The 23,241-nt window shown below is 45.4% G+C and overlaps 1 protein-coding gene across 4 annotated transcripts in view; it reads left to right on the top strand.

Moving 5' to 3' along the window:
- PIEZO2 (piezo type mechanosensitive ion channel component 2) overlaps positions 1-23,241 on the top strand; it is a 345,423-nt gene that overhangs the window by 117,379 nt on the left and 204,803 nt on the right. For all 4 annotated transcript variants that reach the window (XM_081263438.1, XM_081263440.1, XM_081263439.1 and 1 more), the window contains exon 3: positions 8,979-9,104. In XM_081263438.1, coding sequence (XP_081119564.1) covers positions 8,979-9,104 — 126 coding nt within the window. The remainder of the gene's footprint in view (positions 1-8,978; positions 9,105-23,241) is intronic.

The raw sequence follows: 23,241 nt of genomic DNA, 5'->3' as shown, positions 1-23,241 counted from the left end.
TTCTCCCTATTAGCGGATTCCCTACTCTGATCTTCTCTGGCAAGATGCTCATTTAAATGTTTTGCCCAATGTTGATATACAGGGATTCTTTATCTGTTCCATGAATCTAATATACATTTCAGATGTCCTAATCATTTGTCTGTCCATTTTATTTATGTTGGCATTTGTGAAATTTCCAACATAATGCAGTTAAAACCATCTTTTCTTTTTCCTATAGCTTAGTTTTTTAGCATTATTTTAGAAAACAAACCCTGCTCCAAAGTCATGAAGTTATTACTTCATGTGTTCATTTATTGGCTCTAGAATTTTATTGTTTGTGCTTAGGTCTTTATTTGTCTGGAGATCACCTTTGTGTATGGCAAGGAACTAGCATTACTTTTTTTCTATATTATAGCCAGTTTTTATCTGGCTAAGAACCACTATATTATATTAAGAACCACTGTATTCATGCACCATTTACATGTGGCTGCCTGATGTACACATCTCAAGGAGCTGCAGAACCATCAGCACCACCAAACTCAGACATGTCCATCCCCAGGGCTCCTCCACCCCTTTCTATTATTAGTGAGTTTTGGTTTTGATAATAATACTTAGCATAAAATTCATCCCTAGCTGAGCAGGACTTCTCTAGAATTCCTTTATCATGTGTGACTTTACCCTTCAACCATCATCTAACCATTAACACTTCCCCCAAAACCCAGCCCCTGGCAACCACCTGGCCACTCTCTGTGTCAATGAGTTGGACTTTAGATTCCATGTACAAGTCAGGTCAGGCAGCCCTTGTCCTCCTGCCTCTGGCTTGTTTTGGTCAGCATATTACTCTACAGGCCCATCCACATCAAAGCAAATGGCAGACTCTGCTTTGTGAAGGCTGGATGCTGTTCCATTGTATTGTGCATGTATACCACAAATTTTTACATCCATTCACCTACCTCAATGGACATTTAAATTGTTTCCATATCTTGGTATTTTTCATCCTGCTGCAGTTAGCATGGGCATGCAGATAAGTCTTGGAGATCCCAATTTAATTCTTTTGGACATGCATGCAGAAGGGGGATTGCTGGACCATATAGCATAGTACTATTTTTAATTTGTTATAAACCTTCACACAATTCTCCACAATGGCTAAACCAAATTACATTCCCGCACACAGTGTGCGTTTCCGTTTCCCCAAGTCCTCACTAACACTGACTACCTGATGTTCAGTAGTAGCCATAGCGAGGCTGTTGTCCTGAGGCTGCCTTCGTCCGCCTGTGCTGCGGTAACAGACCACAGAACGTGTAAGGAAGAGAAGTCGGTTTCTTGCAGTTCTGGAGTCTGAGACATCCCAGGAGGAGGCCTGGCAGCACTGGTGTCTGGTACAGGCCCTGTCTCTGCTCCATCATGGTGCCTGTGCTGGCCCCCTGCAGAGGGGCACAGCACTGCCTCCTCACATGGCAGAAGGGACAAGGGTATAACCCCTCACCCCCAAAGCCCTTGGTGAGAGCCCTAATCCCATCCAGGGGGCTCTTCTGTCACCACTGAAGCCCTTCCCGAGGTCCTCCCTCTTCAGACCATCACGATGGCAATTAAGTTGTCACTCAGGAATTTTAGGTGGAGACATTCAGACCATGGCAGAAGTGATAGCTCAGTTGAGGTTTGGATTTGTATTTCCCCAATGACTGGTGATACTGAGCAGCTCGCCAAATACCTGACAGCTCTTTTTATGTGTTCTTTGGAGAAAAGAACCCTTGCCCAAACCCTTTGCCCATTTCTTAATATGTTTTTTTGTTTTTTACTATTTAGTTGTATGAGTTCATCATATATTTTGTGTTTTTATTTGTTCTTTTTGGTTCTTCATGACAGTAGAGACTATTTTGACATATTTATACCGACCTACAGCATATCTTTTTCAAATTAGGACCCAGTCTTGTAGATGTGCACGATAGTGAGATTCCTTGTGGGATACTCATTATATATACATAGGAAAGTTAGGCCAGATTTATATATTTTGGATATTAACCCTTTATCAGACTTACAGCATGCCAATGTATCCTCCCATTCCATAGGTGACCTTCTCATTTTGGTGTGCAAAAACTTTTCCATAATGTAATCCCAGTTATTTTTTGCTTTGTTTTCTGTACCACATTAAAAAAAAAAATCATTGCCAATACTAATGTAAAGGAACCTTTTGCCTAGCTTTTCTTCTAGATGTTTGCAGTTTCAGGCATTCATTCTACTTTGAGTTGGTATTTTTTACAAGGTGGGAGACAGGGGTCCATTTTCACTGTTTGATGGCAGGTATCCAGTTTTTCCAATACCACTTGTTAAGGATGTCTCCTTTCCCTACTGGGTCTTCTCAGAGCCCTCATGAAGGATTTATTGACCATGTATGTGTGGGTTGACTTCTGGGCTCTTTCTTCTGTTGTGTTGGTCTTTGTACCTTCTATTTTAATTACTGTAAATTTATAATACATTTGAAATCAGGAAGTGTGATGCCTGCAACTTTGTGATTCTTGCTCAATAGTTCTTAGATATCTGGGATTTTTTGTGGTTCCAAACAAATTTTTGAACAATTTTTTGTTCCATTTCTGTGAATAAACCACATCGGTATTTTGAGAGGGGATTGTTTTGAGACCATAGCAGTTTTGAGTGGTATGAACATTTTAACAACATTAGTTCTAGTCCATGAGAATGGGGGTGTGTTCCCACTTGCTTACCTCTCTTTTCACCCCTTTCATTGGTGTTTTACAGTTTTCAGGGCACAGACCTTTCACCTCCTTGGTTAAATCTGTGCCTGAGTATTCCTTTCTTTTAAGTGCTATTGTAAATGTGAGGTTTTTTTTTTAATTTTACAGATAGTTCATTATCAGTTTATAGAAACACAACTGATATTTGCATGTTGATTTTGTATCTTGCAACTTTGCTGAATTTTTAAATTAATTCTAACAGTTTTTTTTTTTTTTGGTGGAGTCTTTAGGATTTTCTATGTATTAAAATAATTAACTTCAATAGGAACAATTTAACACTTCTCCAATTTGGGTGCCTTTTATTTTTCCCTCTTGCCAGGATTTTGGAACTATTTGAAGAGCAGTGGCAAGAGTGTTCATTCTTGGCCTTTTCCTGATCTGAGAGGAAATCTTCCAGCTCTTAGCCACTGGGTAGGATATTCCCTGTGGGCTTGTAAGACATGGTCTTTATTGTATTGGGGAACATTCCTTCTGTACCTCATCCGTTGAGAGTTTTTAAGCTTAAAATGATGTGGATTTTTGTCAAACAACTTTTCTGTATCTATTGACATGATTGTATGATTTTTTTTTTGTCCTTCATTTTGGTAATGGGGTATTTTACATTTACAGATTTCTGTGTGTTGAGCCCTCCCTGCAACCAAGAATAAATACTACGGGACCGTGGCAGGTGTCCCCTTCAGTGTGCTGTGGAATGTGGTCTGCTAGGAAATTGTTAAGGGTTTCTTTCTGCTCACCTCGTGGCACCCAGGAAGCAGAGAGAGAGAGGTCTGGGGGACGGGGCCAAGGACAAGATGCACCACCGTGGCCCACATCCTCCACCCAGGCCCTTCCTCCCAAGAGTCCACCCCCTCCCAGTAGCTCCACCAGCCTGGGCCATGCCACCCACACAGGGACCTTGGGGACACTCTGGATCCAGTACCCCTGGACGTACTGTGCTCATGGTCTTCTAATTTTCACTAGTCTCCAGGTATTTTTATTTCTCTTTTGGTTTCTTCTCTGATTCCGTGATTTTCACACATGTGCTGCTAAATTTCGCCCTGTTTTGGATTGTTCCCTTTTCTTCCCGTCGTTGGTTTCCAGTTCCATCCACTGTGGTCAGAAAGACGTGAGTTCAGGGTGAGGAGATTGGATCAGACTCACTTTGTGGCCTCGCCTGCCATCTGTCCTGGAGAACATTCTGTGTGTGCCTGGGAAGAAAGTGTGCTCGGGGGTCAGTGGAGCGCCTGCCAAGCTGCTCAGACCCATGCTGTTGGCTTTTCTGTCTGTAAGGTGTGGCCATTGTGAACTGGACTGTGCAGGACCCTACTGTGATTGTACCGCCATCTACCTCTCCATCCATCTCCACTAACAGGCACACCTGGGTGCTCTGAGGTCATGTGCGTGTATGTGCAAAATTATTCTATCCTTCCTATGAATTGAATGCTTCAACTTCATCAAATGACCATCTTTGTCTCTTGTGAGAGCTTTCTGACTTAGTTTACTTTGATATGAGAATAGCCCTCCCTGCTCTCCTTTGGTAACCCTTTGCATGAAATATGTTTTTCTCTCCCTTCATTTTCATCCTGTATGTGTCCTGAAAGCTGAATTTTTTGGTACACATATAGTTGGATCTTGTTTTTAAATTTATTTCATCATCCTCAATCTTTTAACAGGATAATTTAATTCATTTACATTTAAAAAATTGATAGGTCAGTACCAACAATTGGCATTTTGTTCATTCTCTCTCTCTCTCTCTCTCTCTCTCTCTCTCTCGTCTCTTTGCTCTTTCTTCCTCTCTTATTCTCTCCCTTCATGATATGATTTTTTTGTAGTGGTGTGCTTTGATTCATTTTACCTTTTGTGCATCTTGTACAGGTTGGGTTTAACGAGTACCATGAAACTTACATGAAACAGCTTCTAGTTATAATAATCTACGTAATTTGACAGCAACTTTATTTCAGTCACACGTAAAAACTACACTTTGATTCTCTCATATTTCATGTTATTGATGTCACAATTCACATTTTTAAAATTCATATCTACAAATAAATTATTGTGATGATAGTTTTTAATGATTTCATATTTCAACTTTTACATTGGAGTTCAACATAATCAACATGGCACCATTGCAGCCTTAAGAATATTCTGACTTTGACCATATTCTTGCCTTAATCAGTGAGCTTCATGTCTTCAGAGCCCTTCACGTGGCTCTTTGGTGTCTTTTCATTTCATGTCCTCCCTTCAGCATTTCTCATAAGGCTGGTCTGGTGGTGCCAAGCCCCTCCAGCACCTGCCTGTCATTTCTGAAGGACAGCGTCCATGAGTGGCCTGCTTGGGCTGAAAGTCTTTTCATAGCATTTTGAATACATCTCCCACTCTCTCAGGCTTGATTAGAAGCACTCACAGTCATCTGGAGGGGTTCTGGTAGGTGATGACTTTTTTTTTCTTTTGCTCATTTAAATTTTTGTTTTTGTTTTAGGCCTTTGAAACTTTGATTATAGTGTATCTCTGTGAAGACCTCCTTACTCGTTGGAGTTCTTTAGGCTTCTTGGGCCCTGATGTCTATCTGACTCTTCAGATGAGGTGGCTTTTCTGCCATTGTTCCTTTGGGTTAACTTTCTGCCCCTTTCTCATTCTGTTCCTTTCTGGACATTATAATGTGTCTAATGGTCACTTGCTGGTGTCCCATGACTGCCACAACCTATTTTCACCTCCTTTTCATTGTTTTTAAATTTTGTTCCTTCCTCTACTGGGTAATATCAAATAATCCGTCTGCAAGCTCTCTGACTCTTCTGGTTGGCCCAGTCAGCTGTTGACGCTTTCTATTGAATTTTTCACTTCAGGCTTTATATTCTTCTGCTTGATTCCTTTTTTCTGGTCCTACCTTTTTTACTGAATGTCTCATGTACAGCTTTCCTGATTTCATCTAGCTGATTGTATTTTCTTATAGCTCACTGAATTGCAAGGTGATTATTTTGAATCTTTGCCAGGAAATTTGTGGCTTTTCATGTATATGGGCTCAGCCTGTATATGGGCTTTCTCACGTAGATGGGCTTCAGTTTTTTCTTTTGGTGGTGTCATGTTTCCTTGATTCTTTGTGCTCCTTTCAGCCTTTTTGGCACTTGCCCTTCTCCAGTCTTTTCTCTTCAGAAGAGAAAACGCTTCACCAGTAAGCCTGATTTGAGATTATGTGAGGGTAGAGGGTTCTCTCAATTTTTTTCTGTGGGTAGACCTGCTGCTCCCCTCTTGTCACTTCTTTTCTTGGGTTCCTATGCCTCCCATATCAGTAAAGCCATGCTTGGTGCTGAGAGACGACCGCTTGTTTTTTCTAGGGTAGGTCCCTAACAAAGTGCTCAAAGTCGAGCACCTTCTTGCTAACCTGTAAAGCCCAGCCAGTTACTAGGGTCTGTGTTTGCTGCTGCAGTCTCTATACTATCTGCAAGAGCTCAGCAAGCCCATGCACAAGGATGTGTGAGATGTTGTCTGCAGGAGGAGGGATCCAAGGTGTGGTTGCATCAGTGGGCTGTGGAGGTCTTTGGGTGACTCATCCTGCAAGGGTCAGTGATGGGTCTCTTGGTGGAATCTGTCAGCGGGCTCCAAGGTTGTGATGCTCTTGAGAATCACACACACTCTTCTTCCTGCTCTTCACTGTCTTCCGGCAACCCATCCATGCTTCTCCCTTCCTTCCGTGTTCTGGGTGGGATGAGACAGTGGCCTCCTGGGCAGCATATGCAAGACTGGGAAATTGGGTGCTCATATCATTCTCACTTGGCCCAGGAGTAGAAACTGCAGTGCAATCAGGCCCCCCAGCACCACTCTGTGCCACTCTGGGGAGAGATTCTGTGGATAAAGGAAACCGCTCCTTTCAGTTTGCCTTCTTCAGGACGTTCACTCTGGGACTTTTTTTTCCCATTGAGATGGTGTAACTCAACTAGTCTCTGGGGCTCCCACAAAAGTACTCTCATTCATGGTGGTTGCCAAAATTGGTGCTTCTGTGGGGAGGTGAGAGCTGGGGCCTCTGACCCCGTCACATCGCTGATGTCATTCCTATCCCTTTTCTCTTAATTTGTAGGGTCAGCTTTGACATTTGCCAAGTTAATTTAAATAAGTTGGGTTTTACTTTAGCAATGTATGATATTGCCCTTGACTATTTTTCTGTTTTATTCATTTATTTTGTTTCAACTTATAGGTTTATAACACACCTTAATGTCTGTTTGCACACACCAGCTTTGCCCACTTTTGACCTTATTTCTTAATATTTCAAAATTAGCATAGCAACTCGTAGAGCTTTATTCCTAAATGTATTTTTAAATGTTTGTTGCGATCCTCAGAACATCCCTTCTAGGTATTTTGAAATGTATTCGGTGAAGACATAGAAGTTTCTTATTGCATGCTATTTGAAATTGTATTGAATTTGTAGACCAAACTTGTGGAAAATTGACATCTTTGCCATAAATCATCTCATTCATAATTAAAATATTTCTTCATTTATTCTATTTTATCCATAAAAGTCTTTAAACTGTGTGCATTTTATATATATTTTTATTAATCAAGTTTCAGAGAGAGTTGCAGTACAATAGGAAATAAATGCATATGTGACTTGAATACTTCTTTGCATAGCTTTTAGGTTGAGGACTTTTATGTGGAGGTTTGCAGGACTGACTGTGAACTGGCCAAGAAGGTCCACAGCAGACAGGGCAGGCCGTCAGGAAGGGAAGGTCCCAGACAGACCAATCTCCAGGGGGCGAGCTGAGCTCCTCTCCTGCCCTCAGTTGCCTTCCCTAACTCCCCTCCCTGGTTTCAGACCTTCCAGCAGATTGAGCCAGGCCTGCCCGGAAGGTGGCGGACAGTCTCCCTTTGTTAAAGTCAGTGGGCCATGGACTGTGGTGACACCAGAAAACTCCAAGCAGCCCCCTAACGAGTGTTTGATTGGATAACTGTGCGGAGCAGCCCAGCCTGACACCTGACCAAACCGTTGCAGAGTTCTGATTGCTTACCAAGTTGTGCCTCGGTTTCTATTTGGTTACTGCACTGTGGGGAGGAATGTTGGTTTTTGCAAGATGGTCTTGTATCTCAGTCATTTCCTGAATTCTTACATTTGTTCTAATAGTTGGTCTGTGGATTCAGTTCAATGCTCTATATTGGTAATGATATCCTCTGAAAATTATTTTACTTGATCATATTATCTGTAAATATTTCTGGCTAATAAGATTCTTCATTCTTTGTTTTAATTTTACAGTATTATTGGAACACCCAGCAGTATGATAATTGGTGGTGACATCGTTGAGTGTCCTTATCTCTGACGTTAGTGAGACCCCGCCTAAACTTGTATCAGAAAGAGCATGCTTGCTTTAGCCATGGGCTCAGTCCTTTAAGAAAGCTTCTTTCTGCTCCTGTTCTCAATTTTTTAACCATGAATTCATTTTGAATTTTCAGAAGTGTTTCTTTTGTGTCCATTAAGAAAGTTGTGACATCAGCCCACTGCTATGTGAATCCCCTTACAGATCCATTAATGTCAAACCACCCTTGGTTTTCGGCAATAAAGTCTAGTTGATTATGATGTATTCTTTTTTTTACTGTGCTATTTCAGCTACTTAATAAATCTTTTTAATAGTTTAGGTCTATGTTCACAAGTAAAATTGATTCATAGTTTTCTCTTCCAGCCTTATTTTATTGAAATTAAACTTACCCTAACTACAAAATGTTTCAGACTATCTTCTTTCTTTTTCTATTCTCTACAACTACTTTTATAAAATACAGATTACCTTCTCCTTCAAGTTTGACAGCAATTTTTTGTACAATTTCCTGGGCCAGAACCTTTTTGTGGTTCCACTATAAAAATGCCATATATTGGGGCTGGGGATGTGGCTCAAGCCGTAGTGCGCTCGCCTGGCATGTGTGCGGTCTGGGTTCGATCCTCAGCACCACATACAAACAAAGATGTTGTGCCCACCGAAAACTAAAAAATAAATGTTAAAATTCTCTCTCTCTCTCTCTCTAAAAAAAAAAAATGCCATATAACATGTCATATAATGCGTAAGAAGACATTTTTCTATTACATTGAGTTTTTAATGCACATGAGGCTGACTGTGTGATGTTGTGCAGGGTGGATTTTGGCTATTGACTAACAGTTAAGGTCGGGGTCAGTGCACGCCTGGACTGGTGGGCCAGCCTCCACCACGGGTGGTACAGGGACGCATTCTCTGGACCCCTTGGAGAGGCAGAGCGGTGTTGGTCTCAGTTCCTCACAGCCTCTGCTTTCACCCCCAGGACACACGGGGCGGCTGCTGAAGTCGCTGTGCTTCCTGAGCCTGTCCTTCCTGCTGCTGCACATCATCTTCCACATCACCCTGGCCAGCCTGGAAGCCCAGCACCACATCATGCCTGGATACAACTGTGAGTGTCCCAGGGCCCCTTCCCTCTGCTGTGTGGGTGTTTGGTGACACTGTGTGTCACTGCCCACGTGGACGTCTGCACAGTCATTTTATTGTGAGATTCTGAGTGTGCTTTGGTCACTTTGCGGCCCAGTGTAGTGTGCGCATGTCTAAGAAGCCCTGCAGTAGAGGGTGGGATCACGAGGAGGCTTGATTAATGAGTCTCTGGGTTCCTCTCAGGGCGTGAGGCCTCATCATCGAGCTTAACCTAAAAAATCAAGATTCACGTACAGTTCTTGGAGTTTACAGCAGGAAGAGATATGCACAATCCCTGACCACCAAACAAGAACTCGAGGTTGAACACAGTATGTAGGTTATGTGACGGTGACATCAATCGTGTTATGAACCATCACATAAGGTCTCTTTTCTCTTTTGGGGGGAAAATGCGGTCTAATACAGGAGTTCTCAGTGGCATTCACAGGGAAGTAAGATGTTCTACACCTATAACATTTTGAACTTGTGATCTGAAAAAAGTCAGCGTATTTGTGCTTTGTTCTGAGAGTGTTTTCCCCAAACCAGGCTTTGGTTCTTATAGGACGGGTGATTGTCACTGGAGAGGAACAGGAGCCTCCCAGGTGCCTGAGCAGAGTCATGCATTTCCAGTTAGGCCCACAGGAGCCCCAGGGAGCCCCAGGGAGCCCCAGGGAGCCCCAGGGAGCCCCAGGCAGCCCCAGGGAGCTGGAAGTAGACCGTAATCGCAGCTCACCTTGCCAGCTTCTCTTTGAAGGACCCGTTTGTGGCTTTGAAATTCCCTGAACTTTCATAAGTACAAGTACCACTGAAATGAAGTTGACATACCCTCCCTGTAAAATAAAAAGATGAAAGCTTCTCACGGGTCAGGGAGTATTAAGGTAAACACAGCCCGGGACCCTTTACTAGGACCTGTGTTCACTCCTCGCCGCGTGGGTGTTAGGCGTACGCAGAGCTGCGGTGGTGTGCATTTTGGCTGTTGTGCTGAGTCCAGAGTCCCTCGGGTGGCAGTGCCTCCCACAGTGACTTTTTATTTCAGTCCTATAACTGCATGTCTGGCCCTTGTTCTTAAAATTGCTGTGTAATTCGCATGCCGTAAAATTCACCCGTTTAAAGATAGAATTCAGTGGGGTTTGGTCTATTCAAGACTACAACTGCCCACAGCGCTAGTTTCGGATGTAGTATTCACACACTCAAAACCCAGATCCAGGAGTAGTCTCTCTCCATTTCCTTCCCAGCCACCCCAGGCTACCGCTCATCTCATCTCTGTCTTTTTTACCTATGCTGGACATTCTGTCTAAATGGATACAATCTATGGCCTTTGTGTCTGGCTTCTTTTCTTTAGCATAATCTTTTCAAGGCTCATCCATGAAATAGCATGTATCAGTACCCACTTCCTTTTTCATGATTGAGTAATATTCACTTGTTAACAGGTGGTTTAATGTTGGATAAAAGCCAAATATCATTCTATCACTGAAGTCTTGATAAAACAGAGTTTAAATCATGGCATTTGAGCTAGATTATAGTGATAAAAAGCATTGATTATATTTGCTAGCTTCACTCTTAACACAGAAATTTAGCAACAATATTTTATAGTGCTTCGTAATCAAATATCATTGGCACATTTCATAGTGAGCTACTCTGGGACACTAAGGGCATACTTTATAACCACAGTGTTATCCAAACAAAAGAGTTTTTCAAGAATAATGAGTTCTTCATCACCAGAGGTATTTTAGCACAGAATACTTTGCTTACCAACTTATAAGAGTTTAAAAACTGAGTTGATTAATCTCTCTCTCTCCTTTCTGCATAAGTTCAGATTGCTGAGTGATGTGGAAGGATCACTGGAGAGTGTCCAGCCTAGCAAGTGTAACTCACCATCTCTACTGCCTCAGGGAGTCTGGACATTTTTATTTTTATCTACAGTAAGGGTTTACCACAATTCTGCAAAGAACAAAGTAAAATTGCAGAATGGAGTGTTAGGACAAGTCCCCTTCTCTGGTTTGTAGCAGTACTCTCTGTGTTCTCTTCCCTAAGGTAGAGACAGGCTCACGCAGACATACAGCCATCTCTTCTGTTTTGTCCTCCTTCTGAACAAGGATCAGAACACACAGATGCTCAGATGGGACCTCAGGTGTCGGAGTCTCAGGTGGGGCAGGGTAGGAAGGGCTGGCCTCTGGCATGCCTGTGCCCAGACTCCCGCCAGCCCAAGCGTGGGGCCTCAGGTGCCCCTGCACACCCCTTCCCGAGTGCTGTGTCTTCTCAGTGCGCCATAATGCCCGTGGCTCCGGCAGTGCCGCTCTCGTTCTTCCTGCAGTGTACCTCACATGTCACAACCTAACGTCGCCTCCCTTCCTTTCTCTTCTTGTCCCCAGTGAAAACGCTCCTGGCTCACCAAAGCCAGCGGAATGGGCGTTGTGACAGCAAGCTCTGTTCCTACAAAGTTAAATTCCCACTCAAGCCCGTTTCCATCAGTGCCCAAGTTCCCATTCGAAGTGCCAGTGTTTCTGATGAGTGATCAATAGGCAGGCGAGGTCAGGCTGAGCTCAAAGGGAACCTGAGTTCTTGGCATCCGGCCGGAGCCCCGTGAAGGTGAGTTCATGGGCATCACGAGTTCCTCCGAACCAGCAGCGTGGGTGCTCGCGCTGGCCCGCCGCGGTGCGCTGTGTGTTCCGTTTCATGTGCAGCATTAACATTAACACATTCTTGAAAAAGGATAAAAGAGAAGGACAAACCAGCTCCAGAGCTTTGCCAACCCGTGTGGTGGCCAAGATTCACACAGACTGGGTTTTCAGCCCGGAGCGTCTGTAATGACCAAGTTGTGTCAACTCCTGCTCACCGCCAGGCGGGCAGTGGAAACCGCGGCCTTCCACCCGGCTGACTTCACCCTAAGGTGCTCTGCATGCGTCGTCTCTCCAGCAGCTGCAGTGACGTCCAACCCTCCTGGTTGTGAGCACACACTGATGTCACACACACTGTTCTTCTGATGCCCCAGGTTGCTGTTCAGCTTTGCTGGTGTCTGCAGATACAAAGGAACAAATCTAAATGAAGAAGAGCGCAGCTGCCCTGGTCCTGGTGTTGTGGGTCCTCCTGGTGTTGTGGGTCCTCCTGGTGTTGTGGGTCCTCCTGGTGTTGTGGGTCTTCCTGGTGTTGTGGGTCCTCCTGGTGTTGTGGGTCTTCCTGGTGTTGTGGGTCCTCCTGGTGTTGTGGGTCTTCCTGGTGTTGTGGGTCCACTGGTGTTGTGGGTCTTCCTGGTGTTGTGGGTCTTCCTGGTGTTGTGGATCCTCCTGGTGTTGTGGGTCCTCCTGGGGTTGTGTGTGATCCAGGCATGGCGGGTTGGGTGACCCAGGGTGTTCAGAGCGGGCACTTGGGCCAGGCCACCAGGTGCTCATCTGTATGTTTTATTTTGTTTTCCTAGTGACTACTTTCCTATTTAAACCTCAGACCCTCGCCCTCATCATGGCCAAAGCCCCTGCCTCTCCCAGGAGCCTCCGACATGTGTTGGGGGGACAACAGTAGCATTTACAAATATTGAGTCACTGGACGTTCCTGTCCCCAGAGCCTCTGAGTATTAACTGGCAGTAGTAAAGACTTTTTCAGATGCTCTATTTAGGTTTTGACTGGCTGGCAGGTTGTTAAAGGTGTCATTGTGCAGAACTGAAACTCAACACCAGCCCTCTCTCTCTCTCTCCCTCTCTCGTTCATTTTCAAAATGGAGTTCTTATAGGCAAGTGAGGAATCCATGGGGCAGGGGAGACCGCTGTAAATTCTGCTCAGACGTGTTGTGCCGCTAACTAAAATATTTTCATTCCATCACAGCGAGGCTACTTAAATAAATGTAAGCCTGGTTTCAATTATGTCATTACAGATTACATAGGAGTAGTTTGTCTGACTGGGGTGGATGTGTGGCCGTGTTAGAGAGATTTCCAGGTCAGTCTGGAAGCCTGGGTTTTGCTGAAGAACGCTATTGATGGAAAGACACGTTGGGGTTCAAAGCTATCTTAGGGAAACTTCTGATGATAACAGCTACTTGTAATCGCTATTTATAGGACATTTACTAACTGTAAGACCCAGAAATCATGATATTCCTTTGCCAATTCCTTCTTTTTTCCTCACTGCAGATGCCTCTACTGGTCTTTATCAAGGATGCCCTGCTCTGCCTCATTTAACATTATAAACCAGTCTCAGGGTGGGCAGGGCCGTGTGGGCAGCAGCTGAGAGGCGAGGGACAGCTTCTCCCCCCAGGCTCATCCACCTGGCAACGGGAGTCATTTTACTCCTGCAGAGGCTGGGCTGCTGGCCCCGCTGTGCCCGTGGGCTGTGCCATCTGCAGTCCCTCCTCCCAGGAATCCTGTTGTGTAGACATGCAGAGCTCAGCGTGCGCACTGCCTTGATGTGGGGTGTAGGAGGGGAGAAGCAGTCTCAGGGGCCTAGGGAGCAGAAGCCAGAGCGCATCTGAGCTGCCATCTGAGCGCTGACCTGGCAGGATTCCCCGTTGGATTTTTTTCATTTTCCTTATGTTATTGGTGCACCTAATGGTGGGACGTGGTGTTTCCGGTTGGTTCATGCTCACGATATGACAGTGTAACTTGGCCAGTGTCACTCTCTGGGATCTGCCCCACCCCCGTGCCTTTGTCCCACTGATGTCCTTTTGATTCCATGACATCCCGCCCCCTCCCACCTTCCTTTCCCCTTTTCCTCTGTGTCTCCCACATATGAGGGACGACATGTGACCCTGGCCCTTTTGAGTCTGGCTTAGCTCTTAACATGGTGGTCTCGAGCTCCAGCCATTTTCCTGCCAATGGCATAATTTCATTTTTCTTTGTGACTGAATAAAACCTCTGTGAGCCCACCGCGTGCTCCTTGGCTCTGCCCTCTGTGTCACTCCTTCCTAATGTGTTTTGGATTATTCCCCTCTGGGCTCCTCCTAGGCCTCTGGCTAAGTCCAGTTTAAGGAACTCAAGTCCAGGTTTCTGGGCTGTGGTCCGCGTTTCCCCCTGGTCCTCGCTGTTGGCTGAGCACCTCCCCAGCTTTGCTCAGCTGCAGGGCTCTCGGTCGGGTTCATGTCACCCACAGGCTTAGACCCCTAGAGCAGCCGCGGGGTGAGGGACTCTGGAGGTCCATTTTCTTTTCTAGAAGGACGTGCGACTTGCCCCAGAAGCCCTTGGACAGAACCTGCCATTGGCCTTGACAGAACTTCTTCCTGCTGTGCTTCTGTCCTCAGAACCTCGAGGCTCCCCAGGCTGAGGTGCCATGAGTGGTGCATCTTTATGTGGCGGCAAAGCCAGGGGACAGACAGGCTGGCAGCTCCCTTCCCTGCCGACCGTGGGGGTGCAGCGAGCCGCTGTGCCCTGTGTGGTGCCACACAGTGCCGAAGCCCCTCGGCACTGGAGCTGCCACCTTCACCCCAGGTTTGCAGATCAAGGGTGGTGGTAACCGGAGGTGGCCCTGAGATCTGCAGTGTCACCTGCTGAGTCCATTCTGGAGAAAATAACTCTCTGGCCTAAGGAGATTCCTTGCTGTAGTTTTCCACATTGGGGATAGTGCTGGGGGGGGCTCAGAACTAATTTCACATGAGATGGAGGCACAGCATGGAGCAGGAGGCTCTCGCCATGCTCCTGAAATCCCCTGCTGTCGCTGGGAAGGCCCAGCAGGTGCAGGGAGGCAGCCTCTGTGAGAGGCCCAACCCTCTGTCCCCACCTCCCCCTCTCTGCTGGACCTTTTCCTGATTCAGGCACCATGGACAGGCTTTTGCTCTCCAGGAGTGAGCTTCCTGAAAACAGTTACTGGCCCTCAATAAGACAATTTAAAAAAATAACAACAAAAACAAAACCCTGTACCGAGTTGTGGTTCTGCCTCTGGCCATCTGGGCAAGGTCAGGACAGCACAGTCCCACCTTGTGTTAACTGAGGTGGTCTGGGAGGAGGTGGGCCACATGTGCCTTCCAATCACATGCATAAGAGGAATTAGCCGAAAGTGCTGCTTCTCCTCCCACCCCCCAGGGACCCTCATGTCTGGTGCTCTGCCATTGGGTTGGGGGGGGCACTCCAGTCGACGGCAGATCTGCAGACGGGGCTTGGACTCAGCGCTGAAGGAGAGCTCTTGTGCCTCACATTTGGTAGAGCTGGTGTTCTTGGAATAATGAATGCAAGCAGTTTTTACAGCCAAAAGCCAGACACAGACAGGTGAGAGGCAGAGCGGGGGTGTGCCTCATGGAGTGGAGTGCCTCCCGAGATGAGAAACCCGTAGTCCAAGGCATGGGGATGTCTTGGAGTGACATTCACATGGGAACATTCACTTTGTACAGCATTTTTCAAGTAGGATATCATTTATGATGGGAAGTATTTCCATGAGGATTTTTAAATACTACTTAGATATGAGTAAACAGCATTTTAGGTGCCCGGGATAGCCACTCATGTTTCTTCCACTGTGAAGTGAAGACAAGGTTGCCATCTCAGGCTGATATGAAGGGGGGAGTGGGTACTGGCCGGTCCCTGGGAACCGTCCCTAGGTGCCCAGTAAGTACAGGCTGCTGTTGCTATTGCCAGAGAAGCTGTACTCCTCATCCAAGATCCCACAGGTCCATGAGGTCCTAGGAACAGAACCAAATAATGCCCTGTTATGTTAATTAAATCAGAAAATTAAGAAGCTTCCATGGTACCCAAACTTTGTCAATGACAATTCTGTCTCAGTGTCTCACTAATTCTGTCACGTCTGGGTTGTACCCTGGGCGCCACGTGGTTGGAGTCTCCGGAATGGGGCTGCATGGCCCCCGTTGGAAGGTGGTGTCAGGACCTGTGTCCCCAGGTCCTCCTTCCAGGAAGTTCTGGCCTCCCACCCTCGGGAGCTCCCAGTGCGCCTGCTCTGTGCCTGGACTTCGAGTCCCTCATGGCCCTGTCCTCATGCTCTCGTCCACCTGAAAACCCATCATGCATCCGGTACCTTCCAACCCAGAGCAATGTGTGATACATGCATGGCTCCCTGCTCTGACCCTCTCTCTTCTGTAGAATTTGGGAGAAGAGGCAGAGGGTGGAGCACTGGACAGGGAAGAAGCTGACAGTCCTGGGTCATTTCCCAACACCCTATCCCTAGAACTCGCTTGAGCCTATTTGTCTTACGGAGTAACGACTTTCACTGGCACCCGACTGCTGGAGAAATCGAGTCCCAGAACCAGGTGGCAGCTCTCATGAGACCACACGGTGGCACAGCCAGAGTTCTGCTGTACCCCGTAGTCGATCTTCTCTCCATCCCAGTCTGCGGCCTCATGGGGTTATGGAGAAGTTGCACTTTGGTCACTTAAGTTTAGAGGAAGAAGCAAGATTAGGATATGCACATTTTGGAGTCGTGCTGGGTGAAAGCGTAGTTGATCTGACGTGCTCACTCTAGCTGAAGTGTTCATGGTTGGAAGCCTTTGCTATGCTTTACCGACATGACATTGCCTTTAAGAATATCTTGCCACTAAGCGTGAGCAACAGGGACATTCCATACTGTGTGGCTGAGGAGCTGAATGCCTGTACCCAGCCCTCCTTGAGCCCACTCCCACCTCCTCCCTTCATGGGGGTCCAGCCATAGCCCCTGTCCACAATCGGGTCTGCAGCTGGCTGGATCTGCATTACAAATCCTGAGAAAATTGGAGACTGATGCCAATCAGTCAGTGAACTGACAACAGTGACAAGCTGGACAATTTCTGGTGAGTAGAGATCCACCTCCTAAGGCGTTAACCCCTGAGGTCCTGGAACCCAAGGCTGCTTCCATAGCTGTGAGGTGTGGTTTGGCCTTTCTCTGCATAGCCGTCTGTCAATGTCGTCACACAAAAGCCTCCTCTCAGGTGTGTTAAAAAGGAAGTTGACTGTCCTTGTTCTGGAACTGCCATTCTTGCTGGCCCTAACCATCCCAGTGTTGATCCACACAGATCTTTCTCATCTAACACACCAGGCCTATTTCCATGAGATCCTGTTTGTCTTGCTTTGATGGAAAGAAGCTCTGACTCGGGGTTCTGATGGTGCTGGCTGGTGCAGGGCCTCCCTCCACAGCCACACTCACTGTGCCTCTGCCCTGAGGAGGGGACAGTTCCAGAGCTGCTGGCACAGGCACAACATTCCAGCTACCTGTCTCCTTTGCTTTCCCTCACCTCAGCCAGCTTTGTGTGTGTGCAGGTGTGTGCCGCAGTGTGTGTTTGTGTCTGTGTGCATGTATACCTATGAGCATATGTGTGTGCTTATGTATGTCTATAAGCATCTATAAGCATGTGTGCCTCTCTGTTGCATGTGTGTGGGTGTGGTAAGCATCTTTTTGGTTCTAAGTTTTGTTCTAAATCAGTAAGAGTAACAGCTTCACAGTATAATGGCCCATTATGTACCAGGCATATTTTATTTACAATATCTCAATTCTGTATGATAGCCTTGCAACATCCTTGATATTTTACCCACTTGCAGGTAAAGAGGCTGAGCAGCAGAAGAAGAGTTAAGTTGTTATTAGATTAAAAACACAAAAGGAGGAGTAAATTGGGTGGTAGCTTTCAGGATGCCTGGCGCAGCCCTGTACAGCTGTGTGCACAGGTCAGGGGCAAGTAGATGGGAGGAGAGCTCAGAGGGGCTGGTTCTGTGCTTCTCCTCACACAGTCTGGGGATCAGGAGAGAAAGTGTAAGAGAAAGCTGGAGTTAGAAGTAACAAGGAGGGAAGGGGAAGAACAGAGACCTGGGGTGGGGGAGCTATAGCAGGGCTCTCATGAATAACATCAGAGACGGGAAGGAGCGCCCAAGTGGGCAACAGTCGCATTAGGGCTGCTTATGCTCATCGGCCCCTGCCCCCATGCCCACAGATAATCGATCCCAGAGCAGGAAATCTAAAATGATTTAGGATTGATTCTGTTTGCTTAAACAACAATTGGCTTAACCTCGGTTTCCTGGTACAGCATTTCTGGTGTCAATTATTTACAATAATAGCAATAAGGCAAGTCTGTGTGGTGTGGGTTGGACGCAAGATCAGGGCGAGAGGGAGGCAACGGAACTGTAACTGTATGCCTCCACCGTATGGCCTGGTGAAGGACATCTCAGGGGCACAGTGGGAGGACATCTCAGGGGCATGGTGGGCGGACATCTCAGGGGCAATGTGGGAGGACATCACAGGGGCATGATGGAAAGACATCTCAGGGGCATGGTGGGAGGACATCACAGGGGCATGATGGAAAGACATCTCAGGGGCATGGTGGGAGGACATCACAGGGGCCTGATGGAAGGACATCTCGGGAACAGTGGAAGGGAATCTGAGGGGGTTGGTGGGAGGACATCTGAGGGGCAAGGTAGAAGGATATCTCAGGGCCATGGTGGGAGGACATCTCAAGGTCATGGTGGAAGGACCTCTCAGGGGCATGATGGATGCATCCGTGGGCTGAGTGTTGTCATAGAGTCCTAGAAGGCAGTTCAGCTATTCTTCAAACTTACCTATGAAACTGTTGTACATATTAGGAGTTAATATGCGGATTCATATATAGAAAACGTAGGCTCTGAACACAAGTGGCCTAAACATATGTAAAGAATGCTCCACATGCTAGTCCTCAGGGACCTAAGGACTAAAACCCAACTAGGATGGCTGAATTTAAAAACAAACAATAAGTGTTGGTGACAATGCGGAGGACCTAGGCCACCCACTCTGCAACAAGTATAAGTTGTCAGCCTGCTGTCAGCACGTCAAATAGGGAACCACCATGTGATATGCCAGCTCCACTCCCAACTGTTCCCCCAAAGAGTGGGAAACGGGTTCAGGCAGACACTTGCTCACAAGCATTTGTAGCAACATTACACAAAATAGCCAAAGATAGAAACAACCCAAATATCCACCATGAGATGAGCGAATAAACAAAATTTAGTATGTACATACACAGAATATCATTCATTCATAAGAAGAAATGAACTACTGACCAATGCGGCAATATGGTTGAACTTGAAAACCATCATGCTGAGTGAGGAGGACAGATACAGAAGTCCACACATTGGCTGACTCCGTTTAGACGAAATATCCAGAATGGGTCAATCCATAGAGGCGGAAAGCAGATCATTATTGCCAGGGGTGTGGGGTGAGAGGAGTGGGGGTGACTACTTAACAGGTGTGGGGTGTTTTTCTACAATGATGAAAACCATGTGGATCTAGATAGAGAACCTAGATAGAGGATCTAGGTTCCACAGCTTCATGAACACCCCAGAAGCCACTGACTTGTTTACTTTCATGTGAATAATTGTACTGTGTTAGTCAGCTTTTCATCACAGAGACAAAATGCCTGAGAGAAGCAACTTGAAGGAGGAAAGATTTATTTCATCTTATGGCTTCCTTGCTTTGGTCTTTCGGTGAGGCAGAATGGCAGAGAGGACACAGTAGAGCAGAGATGCTCACAAGCAGAGGTACAGAAAGAGAAAAGAGGAAGGTGATTCCCAAGGGCACAGCTCCAGTGACCCACCCACTCCAGCTAGGTCCCACCTCCCACAGTTTCTATGGCCTCCCAGGAATGCATTCAGCTGTGATGGGTTAACCTACTGATGAGCTCAGAGCCCTGGTGACCCAATCACTTTCCAAAAGCCCTGAACACCGCTGCACTGGGGACCAAGCCTTCAGCACATGAGCATTCGGGAACATTCCAGAGCCAGGCCATAGCATGTGTGATATGTGAATTTCACTTCAACAAAAGGAAGAGATAAAAGTGCACCATATTCATGGAAACCTCATCAGCAATATGAGTAAAGCACTTTTGCTAATTCAGTAGATTTAAAGTAGCTCAGCAGTGCTTTTAAAAATGATGATTACCGAAGGCAAACAACTTTTCATACATTTACTATTTTGTCTTTATTTTGTGGAAGATTTGCTCATGTGATTGCTCATATTACCCTCTGTATGTATATTCATGAAGCTGATTTAAGAATTGTTTTTTTGTTTACTTCCATTACATAGGGTTTTTCCCCATTATTCCTGTTGTAATCTGTAGTTCTTTTGTTGCTTCAAGGCCATAAACCTTCAGAGTTGATTCATATCATACCCTACTTCTTACTGGTTTTTATAACTTAAAATATCCACAACTTTTAATTCATCTGGAGTTCATTTGCATAGACACTTTCAAGAGTAGATTTAAAAAAAAAACTGTTGATTAGTTTTCCCACCATCATTGATGAAATCCTTCTTCCTTTGATGCCAGTAGAGTGAGCTCTGCTCATTCACGCAGCAGCCTTCTCTGAGGCAGTGTGCTGGTTTCCTGGGCTCCTTGTAGAGCCTCTCTCTCAAAAACATCTCCTTTGCCTCCCCCTTTGCTTGCTTTATACAGTCACCCTTACATTTCCTTTTATTGTGAAACTTGAGGTTCTACTTTGAGAAAATTCTGCATAAGCCTGGAAATTCGAGCAGCAAATAGAGGCGCTGGGGCACTCCAGATGCACATGAGAACATCCAGATTGGGACCTGCTGGCGAGCTCAGTCACCCTTGGTTCAGAGTAAGCCATGAACTATGTATGCATCTCAACAACAAACCAAAAACGGATAGCTCTGGTAAGGTAACGTTACACCATGTATTTTCAGACCCAGATTACCTTCAATTTATGGGTATATTTTTTATCACTCATTCTGCCTACGTGAGTATAAAAACATACAGTAACTGCCATAATTGGCAGGGATATGTTCTGAGACCTCCCGTGGATGCCTAGAAACTTGGATAGTGCTAAACTCAGTATTTTCTAGGCTTTTTCTCCCTATAATACATACCCATGATAAAGTTTAATTTATATAGTTGGTGCAATAGGAGATTAGTGAAAACCTAATAAAAATATAACAAGCATAATAGTAGTCTATAATAAAATTGCCAACAACACTACTCTTGCATTTGGGGCCCATTATTAAGTCCAATAAGGGTTCTTTGGACACAAGCACTATGATACCATGACAGTCGCTCTGGTGACTAAGACAGCTACTAAGCAACTACTGGTGGGTAGCGAATACTGTGAGAACAAGGGATGACCCCTGTCCTGGGAGAGTCAGTTTAGGATGGTGGCAGATTCCATCACTCAGAACAGTATATAATTTGACATTATAAATTGGTTATTTCTGGAATCTGCCATTTAGTATTTCAGGTGGCAAGTGACTGTAGATAACTAAAATGATGGAAAATGTGACTGTGAATAAGGGGGAATCACTGTGTTGCCGCCATTGGGGAGAAACAAAAGATAAAGGCAATAAGAAATTATGATTTTCCGGATTGCCATCTAGCATAGTGCATGAATATGGGACGCTGTGTTCTGCAGTTTCCAGATGCTCTGCCCCTGATCAATGTCTTGCCTTTAAATTCAATGTGTATAGGTGAGCTCCTAAAACTAGACCTAGCAAGAATACACAAATGTTGCTTTTAGTCCAGAGAATAAATACTACTCTTTAGAGCTATCTCATATGTCATGATAAACTGATTCTTTCTAAGGACACTTGTATTCAATCTTAACCGGAAGAATGTTTCTGAGAAGGTTTATAGCCACACAGCCAATTTTAATCTTTGGGAGTTCGTAAACTGATAAGGGTGTATGTGTTTCCTGATTGAATGGAGCTTTACTGTTGCTACAGCCAGTAGCTATCAATGTGCACACCAGGGGAGAGCAACTCCGTATATTGCCAGCCTGACTCTTAAATGCAACAGCTGCACAGGGCTTGGCAACCATGGCCTTCCACGTAAAGAGGTTAGATGACCGACCGATGGCTCTTGGGGATGAAGTTACAAACCAAGAAGACACTGAAGTGAGGTGGTATCTCAGGGTGACTACTTAGAGCTTGTGGAGAAATGTGTACTTGGTAAAAGGAAAAGTAGCAGAAAGGGGAAATGCAGCACAGCTAAATAAAGCAAAAAAAAAAAATCTGGCTCTGCAAAATCACCATAAGTGATGGAAATATTGACAGAGAAACTGTCATAACTGCAAAGACTTGGTGAAAAGTGACCTGAGACCCAATCCTAGACAGAGCCAGTGTGAAGCTCCTGAACACAGCCGCTCTGATTTGTCCAAAGGATGCTGGGGGAAATTGAGAAAGTTGGGGAAGGACTTTCTCAATGTCAGTATAAAGCTCTGGAAGGGTGTGATTTCCAGAGAGGGGCTGCAGGCTGGCAGAGGGAGACAGCTCATGCAGTGATCCTGCCTCTTACCCACAGCACCTTAGCCTGTGGCTGATAGCTTCCTGCATTGTTTAGAGAGCATCTGGAAATAATTACAATTCCATTGCAATTTGGGGGATTAGGATAATCCTATAATGTAAAGAGTTTGCTGTCTTGCTAAATAAGTCGATTGTAGTCTTTAGTTCTAGATTCTTACAAGAAACAACAAAAAAAAAGTGCACATTTTGATAATCAGGTGAGTTTTCTGAAAGTCTTTATAAATAGCCTAAACAATGCAGCCATTCACCTGAATTTACACACCCCCTCCAGGGAAAGCCAGGGTTCTTCCATGCTCATGTTTAGTTGTGAGATGTTTTCTTTAATGGATCCATAGGGAAAACCCTTGTGTCCATTTCTTTGGTGTTTAAATATTTCTCTTCTTAGACATAACAGCCGCCTGGCAATAGTGACTTTACATTTAAGCTTGGAGAAGACTGGCCTCTGACACTCAGGGAACAGTGTGTCTCCACTGAACTCTGTTTGCTGTGTGCAGACACAGAAGTTCACATTGCCTTTACCCGTGCTGATGCAGATGACAGCTGAGGGCAGCACTCTCGTGGGACTCTCCTGAGGTTTTATTATATATAAGCTGGCTCATTTTGACATCTCTGTGTCCTCAGAATAATGGACTCTTCCACCAAATGGAACATTCCAGATGATGGATCCCATCTTCTTTATTCCAGGAATAAGGGAATAGAGACACAGCCATTATATAGCTTTTCCAAGGTGACTGGGAGTCCTGGGTGCAAGGATTGCACCAGAACATCTTCCCAGTGCTTCTAATATTTTTGGAACAATCTAGGACATACATTTTAAGTGAGGGTTGGGGGACTTTTTCTCTTCTGAGTAGCCAAGACAGGAAAGAAAACCCCAAACATACAGTTGATTCATAAAGATCAATCAAGTAAAAATAGATGCTTACCGTAAATTTAGGGGGGAAAAAAATCTCCATGGCCACTGG

The sequence above is a fragment of the Spermophilus citellus genome, assembly GCF_964194105.1.
Source record: "Spermophilus citellus genome assembly, chromosome: 12".
Lineage (NCBI taxonomy): Eukaryota > Metazoa > Chordata > Mammalia > Rodentia > Sciuridae > Spermophilus > Spermophilus citellus.
This window is presented reverse-complemented; position numbering and strand designations above follow the sequence as displayed.